This window comes from Pseudonaja textilis, chromosome 1 (assembly GCF_049901715.1).
Source record: "Pseudonaja textilis isolate UNSWEBS1 chromosome 1, rPseTex1.2, whole genome shotgun sequence".
Lineage (NCBI taxonomy): Eukaryota > Metazoa > Chordata > Lepidosauria > Squamata > Elapidae > Pseudonaja > Pseudonaja textilis.
This window is the reverse complement of record NC_141990.1, coordinates 176,918,903-176,935,474: the sequence shown is the minus strand read 5'-3', so window position 1 is coordinate 176,935,474 and position 16,572 is coordinate 176,918,903. Positions and strand designations below refer to the sequence as shown.

General features: G+C 36.1%; 1 protein-coding gene across 4 annotated transcripts in view; it reads left to right on the top strand.

Annotated features, from left to right (window-relative positions):
• Positions 1-16,572, top strand: part of MYO1B (myosin IB) — a 137,143-nt gene that overhangs the window by 96,531 nt on the left and 24,040 nt on the right. For all 4 annotated transcript variants that reach the window (XM_026696887.2, XM_087919784.1, XM_026696886.2 and 1 more), the window contains exons 10-18: positions 11-158; positions 1,313-1,431; positions 1,650-1,736; positions 2,224-2,289; positions 4,155-4,259; positions 6,139-6,201; positions 11,172-11,372; positions 12,574-12,800; positions 15,084-15,284. In XM_026696887.2, the coding sequence (XP_026552672.1) occupies positions 11-158; positions 1,313-1,431; positions 1,650-1,736; positions 2,224-2,289; positions 4,155-4,259; positions 6,139-6,201; positions 11,172-11,372; positions 12,574-12,800; positions 15,084-15,284 (1,217 nt within the window). The remainder of the gene's footprint in view (positions 1-10; positions 159-1,312; positions 1,432-1,649; positions 1,737-2,223; positions 2,290-4,154; positions 4,260-6,138; positions 6,202-11,171; positions 11,373-12,573; positions 12,801-15,083; positions 15,285-16,572) is intronic.

The following is a 16,572-nucleotide window of genomic DNA, read 5'->3' as shown; positions in this document are numbered from 1 at the left end:
CATCTTCCAGAATGCAATGCAGATCGTGGGATTTATGGACCATGAGATCCAGTCAGTATTTGAAGTTGTTGCTGCCGTTTTAAAATTGGGAAACATTGAATTTAAACCAGAATCTCGTGTGAATGGATTAGATGAAAGTAAAATCAAAGATAAAAATGGTAATTCAAATAACAGTGTTTAACTGAGTAACATTGATATTCTCTCCATTGGTTTATAGTACTACTTATTTTTTTGGCTTGTTTCTAAATGTATTAAATTTCAAGGCCAATGACAGAATCTTTATTGCAGAATCCTTATTTATTAGTATACTAGGTATTTTTCTGTCAGTTTGAAATTGTTCAGAATTCTTCATCAGACATTTTTTTTTAAAGTTCTTATGTACTACTGTTCTAGTTCATTGAAGGTCTCCTGGCTTGTATTTAGTCTGTAGAAGATAAGCATGTACAAAACAAAAACCACATTTTCTTTTACCGCATTAACCTTTTTCCACTTTATCCAATCTTAAAATTACTGGCTTAATTTTAACTATTTAGTGGACTTCAGTAGTATCTGATATTGGAAGCAATACGAAAACCTTGAAATACTGCACTTTATGCACTCAAGAATGAAATAAAAAATGAAAGAAAGGTTCCACAGAAAAACAAAGGCTGGATAACACTGTAGTCATAGAGTTTGAATTTAATAATAATGTCTTAAAATGGAATAAGGGATGGAATGAAACATTCAGATTAGACTCTTTCAGATCCTTTAATTTGCATCTTGTCCTCTATCTCAAAGTGCTGGGATAAAGCAACAGTAAATTTAGCATCTGTGTTAAAAATATAGCGTTCAATTTTCACTCAAAATTATTTTCATCCTTGAGCAAAGTAGTTTCCTTGGTAGGTAGAAAGTAGCTAAAGTAGGCAGTTTTTGAATTTAAAAAAGCTACGGATAATTGTAGATGACATGGCAGATATTTAAAAATACATTTTAGAAAGGAAATCAGTAAAAGCTACACTTGTGTGCAAAGCCAAGCATCCCTTGTCAAATTGTATGTTTCAGTGAATCAGTAGGTAAACAAAAGGAAACACACCCTCTACATGGTAGAACGTTAAATACATCATTTTGCAAATTTGAATGCATGCTTACTATTTCTATGCAGTTGTTAGCAGAATCAAAATAAGGAAATAAAGAATAAGGCAGGTGAAGCTGTTTTGCCTAGCCAGTTGCTAGAAGAAAGTACTGTTCAAGTGAAGAAATATTTTTGGAAATGCAATAAAACTCACCTCAGACTGTGTATGATTCTTCAAGTTATGATTCTTCTTTTCCACAGAACTTAAAGAAATATGCGAGTTGACAGGCATTGATCAGTCAGTTCTGGAAAGAGCTTTTAGCTTCCGCACTGTTGAAGCCAAGCAGGAGAAAGTATCTACAACTTTAAATGTAGCTCAGGTAATGCCAGATGATTACAGTGGTGAATTCTGTCCCCCCCCTTCAATAACAGGTGCTGCAAAAAAGCCGAGGCTAGTATTTTTAAAAGGACTTTCCCACAGCACATTTGCAGATCATGGGTGGCTATTGATTCTTGCCACCTTATGCTGTGCCAACAACAGAAAATATTTTAATCTTATCTAAAATGTTTTTGACTCTTTTTTCCCCCTTTTAACTAGGCTTATTATGCTCGGGATGCTCTGGCAAAGAATCTTTACAGTAGACTGTTTTGTTGGCTTGTTACCAGAATCAATGAAAGCATTAAGGTATAGTTCAACAAATGCAATAAAATTTCAATGACAGCACATAAAATAAATGCTCATCTGTTTTTGCATATAAGCAATATGTATACCTGTGGACCATGGCCCACTACTGGGCCGTGGCCTAATTGCCACCGGGCTGTGTGAGTTGGCCAACCAATGTGCATGCATCTGTACATGTACACAGCCCCACTTGTGCAAGTGTCGCTGCAGTTGCTCACGGCCGAACTTGAATCTTGTGGATGCTTGTGGCTTCATTCACAAGCCTTGTTGTAGGCGCTTATGGCCACACTCATGCTTGTGTTGCCATGAACATTGCCAGCGCTTTCACACATGCACATCCACCTGCCCTCCCACAAAATCATCTCCTCTCCCCCCCACCCCCGCTCCAGGCCAACCCAGAAAAGTTGGGAAACTATGATGTATGCTATATGATATTTTTTATCTTGCTGCCATCTATTATTAATCATGAAAATAACAACTTTTTCTACAGGCACAATCCAAAGTAAGGAAGAAAGTAATGGGGGTTTTGGACATCTATGGCTTCGAAATTTTTGAGGTATTTTCTTTACTTCAAATTCATTTGTTATCAAACTATATAATTTACTTATTTATACCCTCTATCTTTAAAAATACTCAAAATACAATAGGTCAAGAATTAATTAACTTAGGGGGAGAAGTCTCAGTAAATCATGACTGATTAAACTGTCTGGGATGAAACATGCTAAATTTTGGTTAGATATACATAAAAAAAATGGCAAAAAACTGTTGCTGCTAGTAATTTTGTTTGTATGGAAACAATTTTTTGAACTGGCAATAAATACTGTAGACTTAAGTAATATATTGAAGCTCATTTGATTATAAGTTGTGCCTCTTTGGTTGTATTTACTCCTTTTGGAGGGGAGCAAAGAGATACTATCGCAAAGACATTTTGAAACACACAAATAATTAATTGGAAAATTGTTTTATTTTTTTAATTGAAGAATTTCTCAGTCTCTTCAATAATTCCTCAGGTAGGTTTATCTGTTGTATCCATCCTGTTTGCTTAGAAGCCACTCCTGGATAAAACTTTGTACAAATAAGAAGCATGTGACTTTTATGGCTGAAAAAAATCTGTGTATTCAGATCAGATTACCCTTGTTTACTAAGATGACTATTGTAAAGAATTGTAAGATAATTACTGAGAGCATGTTAAATACAGAGCTGCAATGATTTTTAATTAGCATATCTACATCTAATGTAGGGTTATTACATTCATGATTTACATGATTAGATATGCACTTAAAATTGATAAAATATAAAATAACCGTTATAGACATATAGAGTATTGATTTTTGAAATCAGTGGTTTTATTTAGAGTGAATAATATAGTTTTAGGTTAAAAAAAGTTTAATAAAAGAAAAACTGTCTTCTGTTCCTAAAATTTCCTGAATAAAGTTGCTTGATTATTATTATTTAAATATTTAAAGTCCTTAGTTAATGATCATAACAGGGACTGGCAACTCTGTTGCTAACCAATGTGGACACAAAGCAAAGAAATAATATATCCCATGACCATGTTGTCAGCCTTTCCAGGTAAATCAGATAGAAAAAAGGAAAAAAAATTATATTTATTGTAAGAATAGAATTTTATAAGTTTGAAATCTGCCATTGCCTGCCTGATCGATTAGGATCGATGATCGATGTCTTTCCTAACTTTCTTTCTTTGTCCATTAAGCTCCCTCTTGTCTAAATTGAATGGACTAGGGATCCATAGTTTTCAGATCTATCCATCTTCTTTGGAATATAAATGTATGCTTCAGTTTTCTTCATTGTGACAGTTCTTCCAATGTTCTTCTAATTTAAAAAGTTTGAAAATTACTATCGATGAACTGTGTTTAAACAATTGAATTAATTTGACCCTAGCTGTAATGCTTTGCCTTGCTAAAAATATTATCCTGTGTTTTTGTAAGACTGTAAAGATTTGGTTTTGTCCTTGTGCTTGGAGATTGAGTGTGCAGAAGAACCTGTCCAGTATTAATTACTTTTGGAGGTTCTTGTTATTCCTCAGATAATGACTGTGTTGTTAATGTTTTTATATTGCTTTTAGATATAATTCTTCTACTTTTTAAGATGATTTTAATTGCATGCCACTCATTTGAAAATGTGTGTGTGTGTGTGTGTGTGTGTGTGTGTGTATGTATGTATGTATGTTTGTTTGTTTGTTTTTATGTATCCCTTAAAACCTCAGTTGTAGTGTTACCAGTACCAAAAAGAAAGTGATTATATGTGTGACTGAAGTCCATTATGCAATTTACAAGTGATCTATTGATATGTTATGATTATCATGAGATAGCAACTTGTAAAAATGGCTTGCAGGCTATAATCTTTTGATTTATAACCCTTCCAAGTGTGATTAATGACACTTTTTCTTTTATTGGGTAGGATAACAGTTTTGAACAGTTTATTATTAACTACTGCAATGAGAAACTGCAGCAGATCTTCATTGAGCTTACTCTAAAGGAGGAGCAAGAAGAATATATACGAGAGGTATACATTTGTTTCCTGTGTAACTTCCCACTCCTTCCATAAATAGCTTCCTCTGTTTGCCTTTATTAACTTTTGGAAAAGTTGTTCCTTTCCATTCTTGTAAAATATGAGTTTATTCCATTATACTGGCATCTCTTAATGAATCATAAGGGTTAGCTTTGAACCAAAATTAATCCAAAGGGCACAAATGAAAATTGTGGCAAAAGGTTTGTTGAGAACCAAGAAGTAGCAAAGCATGAGGTTATCCTGGAAGCATAGATGTGAACCCCCAGAATACTGCACAGAAATATAAAATGTGTTTTGGTGATGCTCGGTATGGCACAGGACTTGATTGATGACAGTACAAAGATTAGTACTACCAACTGTAATTTATTCCAGGGATCTTCAACCTTGGCAGCTTTAAGACTTGTGGACTTCAATTCCCAGAATTCCTGAGCTAGCTTTGCTGGAGTTGAAGTCCACAGGTCTTAACATTGCCAAGGTGGTGGTGGTGGGGCTGGTCTATTCTATTCTGATGGAGTCATTTAAACTAAGCATCTGTCCTCCTGAAGATGAAGATTAAAGGCAGATAAATCTCAGGGGTTTGTGAGGTAAAACAGTCATTTCCTTAGAAATACTCTCAAGATGTGCAAAGTGTTTATTGACCTAAGGCTTTTCACTGAAGGAATTTGGATCTGTTTCAATTAAGTGCATGGGAAATTGACACAGATTGAGGAATGGAATGGAAAACACATCTGGCAGTTCTTCAAGAACACTCAGTTTGGTTTAGCAGCATTAGCAGTTTCTGCGTTTCTAACAAATATAAAGCTCCCATCTGAGGCTCCAAAAGAATAATTGTGATTAGAAGAGAGAAGATGCAAAAACAACAGGAAAAACTCTCGCTCTCCCTTTTTGAGATATATATACACCTTTATCAGAAGATTTACAATAATTTTAATTGCCACTCTTTTTCAGAAAGAATATGAAAATAGGAGTTTATCTATTGATAACAACTGTTTTCTTTATATTGTCATCTTGTTAAACTTTTAATTTCATATAATTAAATTAAATTAAAAATTTAGAGTATAATTTCATATAATCTAAAATTAAAGAGCAGGTTCCAAGACCACCTGAAGCTAATGAGGAAAAAGTACATTGAAATGTCCTTACAATCTTAATGTGCAGCAGTAGTTTTCTTAGGATTTAGAAAAACTGGGTATTCTAGGACATGACAATTTACTAAAACATGCTTGAATTAAGGCAAGCAGTGGATCTTTGAAAGAAGCCAGATATTTCTGGTCTTCTTCCTGTACTTAAAAGAATCCTTCTACATTATTAACTGTTGAGAAGAGAATGTAAGGCAGTCATAGTATCCCCCCACAGTTTTAATTTTCTTTGTTTTAGTAAATTAAACTGTCTGGATTTATAATCCAGAAAATACAGTTTGTCTTCTATGGCTGTTTAAGTATGGTTTATGTATTGCCAGCTTTAAATATCTTGCTACCATGAAGCATACAGTTCAATCATGCCATCTCCTTTGATTGGTGTTGCATAGCAATGATATATTCCAGGCTGGAGAGCTTGGAATAAGAAAGGAAAGCATATTGAATGCAATTATTTTTAGATTAGTTCAAGAATATTCTTTAAGAATATTCAAGGAGTATAGTACAAAACTAATTGTAATGCTTTTTTGGAGTCTTGACTTATATAGGAAAAAATAAACATAATGGTGGGAAACCATTCAGTTACAGATGTCCAATAGTTTTTGTTATGTAGATATTGACTAAGTGTCAGCTTTTGATTAAATTGGTTCTACCTGGTTGGGGAACCTCTATTTTTATATTGTTAAAAATTATTTGGTCATATTTTCTTTCTCAGTTTTTCGACCTTATTTTTATAGGGTATTGAATGGACTCACATTGAATACTTCAACAATGCTATAATTTGTGATCTTATAGAGAATGTAAGTCTTCCATACAAAATTCTTTTGAATTGTTTTGTTGTTTATTGTATCTGTGTTTAATTTTTTTTCTTTTTATCAAAAATTTAGCTGGCAACGAATGGTCATGTATTACCATTTGCACTTTTATTTACTTTTACATACAAAGAGTAGAAAGGAAAAAATACAGGAAGGGGAAAAAAGAAAACTTGTATCAGAGGTATAGAAAGTTTTTAAGCAAGGCATTAAACCTTAATCCATTAAGTGATATATTTTGTCTTTTAACATATATGTGTATATGTGTTTTCTTAAGTTTTCACGGGTACTTACATGTATGGTATTCAGCTTTGTTCGGGTATTTTCCCACGTCATTATAGTTGTGCTTTTAAAGTTGTAGCAACATTTCGGCAGAATCTCATCTGCCATCATCAGGCTTCTGTATTGTGTTCGTCTGTGTTCTGTATTGTGTTCGTCTTCAAAATCTGACTCACAGACGAACACAATACAGAAGCCTGATGATGGCAGATGAGATTCTGCCGAAACGTTGCTACAACTTTAAAAGCACAACTATAATGACGTGGGAAAATACCCGAACAAAGCTGAATACCGTATGTGTATACCGTGTTTCTCATATAATAAGGCCGGGTCTTATTTTTTTTTTTTTGAGCCCTGAAAAAATGGCTAGGCCGTCTTTTCGGGGGTGACTTAATTCCCCCCCCCCCCTTGCATCTTTGGGTGGGCAGCGACGGTTTGGATGTTGACCTCGGCGTTGGTGGGGCACTTCATATCGGGGTCAACACAGGCAGCACCATATCCAGGTGTGCAACAAAAGTACTTCCTAATGGCAAGCCCCCACACCATTCCCCCCCACATTTCACATGTTTTAATATAGGCCTTAATTTGGGGGGAGGGGCTTAATTTCATTTCATGCCTATAAAACATGCTGGGACTTCCTATTAGGGGAGGCCGTATTGTTGGAGAAACAGTGTGTGTGTGTGTGTGTGTGTATGTATGTATGTATGTATGTGTGCGTGTGTGTGTGTGTGTGTGTATATATATATATATATATATATATATATATATATATATATATATATATATATATATATATATATATATATGCTACCATTTGGTTAATAATGACATGACTGAGCATGTAAGTCAGGGCTGTCAAACTCAAGGCTTGCAGCCCAGATGCATCACATGCTGGCCACGCCCATGTCTGGTTTAGCGAAGGGGGGGAAGTCCCAATACATCACGTGATGCCACCATTATGACGTGAGTTTGATATCCCTGATGTAAGTTTTCTGAATTGTTCTGTTACTTAATGAATAACATTTCATTGGAAATGAAGCATATAAGTGCAAACAATTCTTATTACCTACCCAGACTTTCTCATGTCAGATTAGTTCCTCAACAACAGTAGAAACTGGATAAATACTTGAATTAGCATATGACAAAGGATCAGCTTTTTCCTATACTGTCTCTACTGAACTTTCTTTCCTTAGGAAGAATAAATCACACTAGCCTAGTTCACCTGTCATACAGCTATAAAATTACTTGTTTTGGCTGTATGTAGTCAAGCCCAGCCTTTGTAGTTTGGGTTATGGACTATGAAACAATCAGTTAATTATGGGTTTTTCAATAAATCATGTTTTGTATATTGTCTGTGTATATCTGTGGGATGAGACTCCTGTAGAGGATTTATGAATATTTAGTAAGATATAGCCATAAAGAACATTGTACAGTTTAACAGATTTAACAGATAATCAGAGTTGGAAGGGACCTTGTAGGTCATCTAGTCCAACCCCCTGCCCAAGTGGGAGACCCAGCACCATTTCTGACAAATGGCAGTCCAATCTCTTCTTGAAAGTCTCAAGTGATGGTGCTCCCACAACTTCCAAGGGCAAGCTGTTCCATTGGTTGATTGTTCTCACTGTCAGAAAGTTTCTCCTTATTTCCAGGTTAAATCTCTCCATGTTCAGTTTCCATCCATTATTCCTTGCCTGGCCTACAGGCGCTTTAGAAAATAGCTTGACCCCTTTCTCCCTGCGGCAGCCCCTCAAATATTGGAAGACCGCTATCATGTCTCCCCTGGTCCTTCTCTTTACTAGACTAGCCAAGCCCAGTTCCTGCAACCGTTCATTGTATGTTTTAGCCTCCAGCCCCCTAATCATTCTGGTTGCTTTTCTCTGTACTTTTTCTAGAGTCTCAACATCTTTTTTATAATGTGGTGAACAAAACTGGATGCAGTACTCTAGGTGTGGTCTTACTAAGGCTTTATAGAGTGGTATTCGTACTTCCCTTCATCTTGATTGTATCCCTCTGTTAATACAATTTAGGATTGCATTAGCTTTTTTGGCTGCTGCTGCACACTGCTGGCTCATATTTAGCTGGTTGTCCACTAAGACTCCAAGATCCCTCTCACAGACTGGTTTCACCCAGGCTGTGTACTTTGTACATCCATTTGTGTACTTTTGGTTTTTCTTGCCTAAGTGTAGGACTTTACTTTTCTCTACATTGAATTTCATTTTGTTAGATATGGCCCAGTGTTCTAGTCTGTCAAGATCCATCTGGATCTTGAGCCTATCTTCTTGGGTGTTAGCTATTCCTGCCAGCTTAGTATCATCTGCAAATTTGGTAAATTCCCCTTCTATTCCCTCATCTAAGTCGTTAATGGAGATATTGAAGAGTACTGGGCCTAAGACGGAACCTTGTGGCACCCCACTGCTTACTTCCCCCCATGTAGACTTAGACCCATTAAGGACTACTCGTTGAGTATGGTTTGCCAGCCAGTTGCAAGTCCATCTAGTGGTGGTGCTATCTATTCCACTTTTTTCTAGCTTACTAAGAAGTAGGTTGTGGTCTACTTTGTTGAATGCCTTGCTGAAATCAACATCCAGTATATTATGTCCACAGTATTTTGTTGGTCTACTAATTTAATCACTGTGTTGAAGAATGAAATAAGATTGGTTTGGCATGATCTGTTTTTAACAAACCCATGCTGACTGCTAGTTATTACTTTACTTGTTTCTTGATGTTGGCAGATCTGGTTTTTTTTTATTATCTTTTCCAGTGTCTTCCCGGGTATTGATGTTAGGCTGATTGGTCTATAGTTTCCTCGGTCTGTTTTTTTTTCCTTTTTTGAAAATGGGAACCACATCAGCTCTTTTCCAGTCCTCTGGTAGTTCCTGGTGTTCCAGGATTTTTGAAAGATATGGTGCAGTGGTTCTGAGATGACCTCTGCCAGCTCCTTTAAAACTCTGGGGTGTAATCCATCAGGCCTCAGTGATTTGTTTTCATCAAGATCAGACAGGTGTTCTCTTACTATTTTTTTGCTTATTTTAACTTTTATTTCTGGTCTGTCTTTTACAGTTAAGTTTTTGGTGGGTTGAGCTATAGTTTCTTTTTGCGTGAAGACGAATGCAAAGAATGAGTTAAGCAGTTCTGCTTTCTCTCTGTTGCCTGTTACTTCCTTGCCATCTTCTCTTTTTAGTGGACCAATTGTTTCCTTGATTTTTTTCTTGTTATTTATATGTTGGAAGAAACTTTTTTTTATTATTTTTGACTTTTGTTCCAAGTCTTTGTTCGTTCTGAGCCTTTGCTATTCTGACTTCGTCTTTGCAGATTCTGTCTATCTGCTGCTATTCTGCCTTAGTTGTATGTCCTTCTTTCCATTTTTTGTACTTGTGTTTTTTTTCTTTCAATTTGCCAGAGAGATCTTTGTGTAGCCATGCTGGTTTCTTCTTGGATTTTTTGTTTTTCTTTCTCAGTGCTATTGTGCTGGTCTGGGCTTCTATGATCATACTTTTTACAGTTTCCCAAGATTCTTGAGTTGTTTTCCCCATTAGGATTTTCATCCATGAAATCTTTCCCAATCTTTCCCAGTTTTTTGGAGAAACAAATATTTGGATGATAATATTCCATATCAAATAAGGTCACTATATTGTTCCTGTTTTCTATACTAGATATAGCCAAAAAAGGGAGGTTTTGCCAATAATAATAATCCTTTCTTTTTTTAAAAAAAGGCTCTAAGATTGCATGAATAAGGGGGCAATTCAAATGCTGTCTGTTTCATGCTATGCCATTTTCTTCAGTGAGTCTTCTGTGTTTTGCATGTCTTCATTTTTCAAGAGCTATGATAAATTGTGATCATTTTAATACCATCTAAATTTCTTACTTGCATTGTGTTCCTATGTTTTCCTAAAACTATTGTCGGTAATTATTCGTGAAAGATATGCAAGGGAACCCCATCTCTCCACCCAGGAAACAACTGAATCTGAAGTTGTCTTATCCATGTGCTTGTTTCTTGTACATGTTCTGAGAATCTCTTGAGAATTTGCAGAACACAGGTCCTCAGCCAATCCATTAAGTGTTCTGAGAATCTCTTGAGAATTTGCAGAACACAGGTCCTCAGCCAATCCATTAAGTATGAATCAGACTTAAAATTAGCTTCAATCTATGGGAAGTTTTTTGTCTTGACAATAGGATAGAATGATTCATATTGGAATCAGTGTTGCTGTTATCATTGCATATCCTCTATTTAAAACTCTATGTGATGGGAATGTATGGCTTTTTTTAAAATTAAGTTATGACCCATCTTTATGGTAGTACATCTATCTTCAGGGGAATGGGGAAATATAGATATTCACAACCTGGGAAAGTAGACTAGAAACCTCTTAGAAGACTTGAACAGGAAGCTCCAACTCTTAATATTTCAGTTTCATGTATGCTATATGTTTTTTTTTTACAGCTGTTATTAACTCATTTCCAGGTGAATGATATTTAGAAATGTTACTTCTGCTTGTTATAGTCTATTCATAGTTTACTTGATGCTTGTTTACATGGTCTAAATCAGTAGACAAAAAATTGGGCTTATTGAAATCTGATTCATTTTTTTTCATTGTAGTACAGTCAAGTATAAGTACTTCTTAAAGCATATGATAGAATATTTATGCCCAAATAATAAAATGAACTGTTACATTACCCAACAGCATCAGAATGGAATCCTAGCTATGCTAGATGAAGAATGTCTGCGGCCAGGGGCTGTTACTGATGAAACCTTCTTAGACAAATTGAACCAGGTCTGTGCTACTCACCAACACTTTGAAAGCAGGATGAGCAAATGTTCACGTTTCTTGAATGATACTTCCCTTCCACACTGTTGCTTCAGAATTCAACATTATGCTGGCAAGGTAAGGTTTTCCAATAGCCTTGAATATTTGAAAACCTGTTTGCTTTTGACATTCCCGCTCCTCCCCATCAAAAAGATAAAGGTGTCAGGGCTTCAACAAATCCACCCTAATTCAAATCAAAAGTCTCTTGCCACATCTCAGAGAAAAGTAAATTGATTTATTAGAGATTGCCATGTTGGCGTGTGGCTGGATGCAGCTGATACTAAATTACATCATACATTCCCCCTTGACCCTGGTCTTTCCCCAATCCCTGGATGTGATTTCTGCAATGGGACACATCCATCTCCAAGAGTGATCCATCATGCTCTCCAATAACCTTCTTATACTCCTACAACTTTGGGCTGCCAAGGTGATCATCTAGGCATTTCAAGAATGCCTTGTTTCCCCCCACTCCCTTTTTCTGGCAGCTAAAAAGACCAAAGGAGTATCTTTTTAGTTGATAAAAGGCTCAAATCCCATGAAATATCACCCCAATGGGATTAACCTGCCCCATTTGCTTCAGCAGAAGGATATGCTGTGGACTCCATTGGTCAAGGAATTATAGCTGGTGGGGTCCAGGGAAAGACCCTTTTCTCCTATGGCTTCTACCCTCTGGAACATGTTGCACCTCAAGATGAGATCCACCTGAACTTCTGAAGGGGCCACAAAACCAGGTTCTGCTAATTGGCTTGGGGGCCCCATGAGGTCTTTCCACTCTGAAGGTGGTTGGTTGAATAAGATGAAGATCTCATCTCCATCCCATTTTTGTTTGGGTTCCTAGTTTTTGTTAACTTTTACTATATTTAATGCTTTAACATTTGAATGCTTTATATTCCTGTTTTATGATACTGTAAGCCTCCCAGAATCACTTGATCATGAGATGAGTGGCATATAAATTTAATAAATAAAGGTAGGGTAGACCTGAGAGAAACAACATGCATTGATGAGTTGCCTTTGGTGGTTTTTCAATTCCAATAATTCCCCAAACATTATAGCAATTTCAGACCCGAAGAGAGATATACAATTTAACATCCTTCTTCTTGGCTTATGTTAGAAACTTCTGAACTCCAATAAGGCCTCAAAGTGATGGAATTTTAATATAGTTTATGTTGGATATACAAAGATAGTCATTCAAATAATGTGATCAATTTGTTTTTGGTGTGTTTTCCCCTCCCAGAATTGATCACCTTTGCTTATTTAGATTCTTGGTTTGCTGTTTTAGGTGATGTATCAGGTAGAAGGGTTTGTTGATAAGAATAATGACCTGCTTTACCGTGATCTGTCCCAAGCTATGTGGAAGGCCAACCACTCCCTCATTAAAGCACTATTTCCAGAAGGAAACCCTGTCAAGATTAATTTGAAGAGGCCACCAACAGCAGGTTCCCAGTTCAAAGTTTCTGTGGCAACATTGATGAGGAACTTGCAAACAAAAAATCCCAATTACATCAGGTAAAGTTCAGGAAATGAAAAAATTGCATTTACAACAATGGTAATCTTTAATTAATACTCTAAATGAGAGCATGAAAGAGGGTGAATTATTTATATCAGTTGAATACAATTTATTTGGGAAAAAAGTATTTTTTAAAATTTTAAAGTTTCAAATTACTGAAAGACTTGGTGTGAATATTCATAGTATCTCAACTGAGTGGATATGATCTAAATATGCAGTTTATTTTATCTGATCTTTTTTTCCTCAAAAATGAAGGGGAAAACACCATAGATTAATGGTTCTAATTGCTCTATACTTACAAAATTACTGCAACCATGACTGATAGTTTGCTATAATCAGATTTTTTGTTGTTGTGCTGTAATTGTGCTGAAGTTTTTACTTTCTGGCCATCTATAGCATCACTATCTTTTATTATGCTAATAAAACAATAGTACTTATCCATCTAAAAATCTGACATTTATTAACACTGACCTGAACTAAATAGAACAACCATGGATACTTTTGAATATTGAACATATCTGTTACATAATATATCAGATTGAGTCTCCCATCACATTGAACCAAGCTTTCCTGATTGTGATTTGTTGAATAACCCAAAATTTGCTAAGTTCATACATCACATTTAACCAGAAATCAGGCTGGGCCAACCAAGGGCTATATGTGTGTCTTCAAAAACACTTATATTATAGTTTCCTGAATGTCTCAGGACTGTGCAGCTGAAATTCAAGAGCAATTTGCCAAAAAAATTAAGTGCAACTGGGTTTTTTTAAAGTTAGCCCTGTCCAAACTGGAGTGTCATGTCATTAACATGTCTCTAAGGCTGCTGAAAACTATATTATCACAGAAGTATATCCTTGCCAAAGAAAAATTGCCTGTGTGAGCATAAAACCTTTTGTGTAGTATTGCTGCTGAGTCTTAAGTGTGGTATATATAAAAATAAAAAAATATTTACACCATGGAAGTGCATATATACTCATCATGAATGTTGAAGATTTGCCTATTAGGAGTTTATGTTTGGTTAAACTGAATTAACATTCTGTAACTGCCTATGTGCTCTGAATGTGAGTGTCCATAGACTTCAATTTCTTCAGATTAAGCAATTTTATTAGGAGTTTATAACTCATCATCTTGTTAAAAGAAGTTATAGTTCCTTGGAAAAAAATGGAAACCACCAACTAAATACCACTGTTCTTTCAAAAACATGGAACATTGTAATCTTGGAAAAATGTACTGAACTTAAAATGGTGAATCTGCTCAGTAAAAAAAAAAAAAAAAGCTTCCTCAGCCACTATAGTCTTTCCCTGGATATGAAAAATCAGAATATTATAAATTTAGGAAATTATACTTATGGAATACATTTTAGAGAGAATCTACAGTATATGTCAGGGTTTTTTCTTTCTTTCAGGCCTCTCTGGCTCCTTAGAGGGTTAGACTTTCCAGGTGACAAAGAGGAAGTAGAATGCATACATTTTTCATTGCCCCCTGCATCAAGAGACAAACTCTATTAAGCTTCTAAAGCTAAAATAGATGAATAAACCGTAAATAGTGTTTCTTGAGTTGTAAAACCAGATGGCTGGATCTAACAGCTTTAGATAACTTTTATCCAAGTCTCCCATCTTTCCATTTCTGGGGAAGGTTGTTGCGAGGTGGTTGGCACTTAGCTGCAGAGAGCCCTGGATGAAACAGATCATCTAAACACTTTTTAATGAGTATTCAGGCTGGGGTACAGTTTCCAAGATGGCATTGGTTACACTTGTAGATGAACTCTGGAGAACACATGAGGGCTGAGTTCCTGTCCCTCCTTGGTCTCTCAGCAGCTTTTGATACCATCTGCCATGGTCAGGTTCAGGAGCTGGGAGCGTAAGGCACTGTTTTATGGTGGTTTTCCTCCTTTTTCTGTAATTAGTTTCAGTTGGGATGGGAAATGTCAGGCCCCTGCAGTGTGAGATCCCTCAAGGTTCAGGCCTCTGTCCTCTCCTCTTTAACATTTACATAAAACTGCTGGGTTAGATCATTTGTCAATATGTGGTACAATATCATCAATATGATGAAGTTACCTAGTTATACACATCTTTACTCCAGTCAGGCAACTGATTGCAATCACAATGTTGACTGGGTGCTTGGAGGCTATAGAATCTGGATGGTGGGAAACCAAATTCAACTCAATATTTTGAATGAATTAAGAAATAAAATAAATAAAAATGTCTAAAAAAATTGATGAGAGTAATAGATTTCTGTTCTATGTACTGCACTTTTTTAAAAACAAATTCTTTGATTTGTAGATGTATTAAACCTAATGACCAAAAAGCAGCACATATCTTTAGCGATGCTCTTGTGTGCCATCAAGTTCGATATTTGGGACTGCTGGAAAATGTCCGAGTTAGAAGGGCAGGATATGCATTCCGTCAAACTTATGAGCCTTGCCTTGAAAGATACAAAATGCTTTGCAAGCAGACATGGCCACAATGGAGAGGCCCTGCGAGGTAAGAATTACTAGAAATATATGCATCCTTGGTACAGACATAACATTGATTGCTTGGCTCTGGTTAAACAGTTCAGACTGAGCTGCAGCACTGCATATTCCTTCTGGTGTTCAGAAAATATCTGAAACTGATTTGAGTACTGCTGGCTTAATGATATAGAAAACCATTCAACCAAGGTTATGTTTAGCAGACAGTAAGTCTATGTGAGCAAAGAAAGCAAAATAACACATTTCAAGCTATAATCCACAACCGTAGTTGAGGATCTTGCAGCATTTTCCTTCTCCATTGACTTAGTGAAAGCAAAGGAGTGCCTCTATGTTACTCATTATTGATAGCAATAGCAATAGACTGATATACTGCTTCACAATGCTTTACAGCTCTCTCTAAGTGGTTTACAGAGTCAGCATATTGTTCCCAACAATTCAGATCCTCATTTTACCCACCTTGGAAGGATGGAAGGCTGAGTCAACCTTGAGCCTGGTCAGATTTGAACTGCCAAATTGCAGTCAGCCGGCAGTCAGCAGAAGTAGTCTGCAGTACTGCACTCTAACCACTGTGCCACATGTCTCCTCCATGTTTCTTCCCTATCATAGATTGCCAAATTCATCTGGAGTAAAGTCTATGACATCATTGTTTCAGGGGACAGCTTTGCATATTGCATGCAAGTTCCTAATACAAGTTGAAGGGTTATGCAAAATTGAACTTAGCTTCTCATTTTTTTGAGGCAATCTATTTGCATTTGCGAACCTAGCAGTTCAAAAGCATACAAAAGCGAGTAGATAAATAGGTATCACTTCAGTGGGAAGGTAACAGTGTTATATGCAACTTGATGTATAGTCACGCTGGTCAAAGGAACAGATAAATATTTTCGGACAACATTTCTTGGCTAAGAAAGAGAGATGAACTCCACCCTATAGAGTCGGACATGACAGGACAGTGGAAATATTTGCCTTTATTTGCATATGGGTGTTGAAAGTATGGCAAGAAGGACATCTAAAAATGCTCTAGCACAATTATTTTTTCATTTTTATATTATGTTTTCTATTATTTGGGGAGGGTTTTCCTCACCTTTACTAATGTTTTGTGTAATTTTAAGTATCCTTCCAGTGTTACTTTATACCTATGCTCAACAGTACTTTATACCTATATTAGCTTGCTCTAAAATATATATTTCAATAGAATATAAACAAATACAAGTGGTAGCACTTAGCCTACCTTTGTTAATCACAAAGTTGGGTCTGGTTAGTGCTTGGGTAAGAGACTAACTGAGAAATAAAAAAAATCCTGG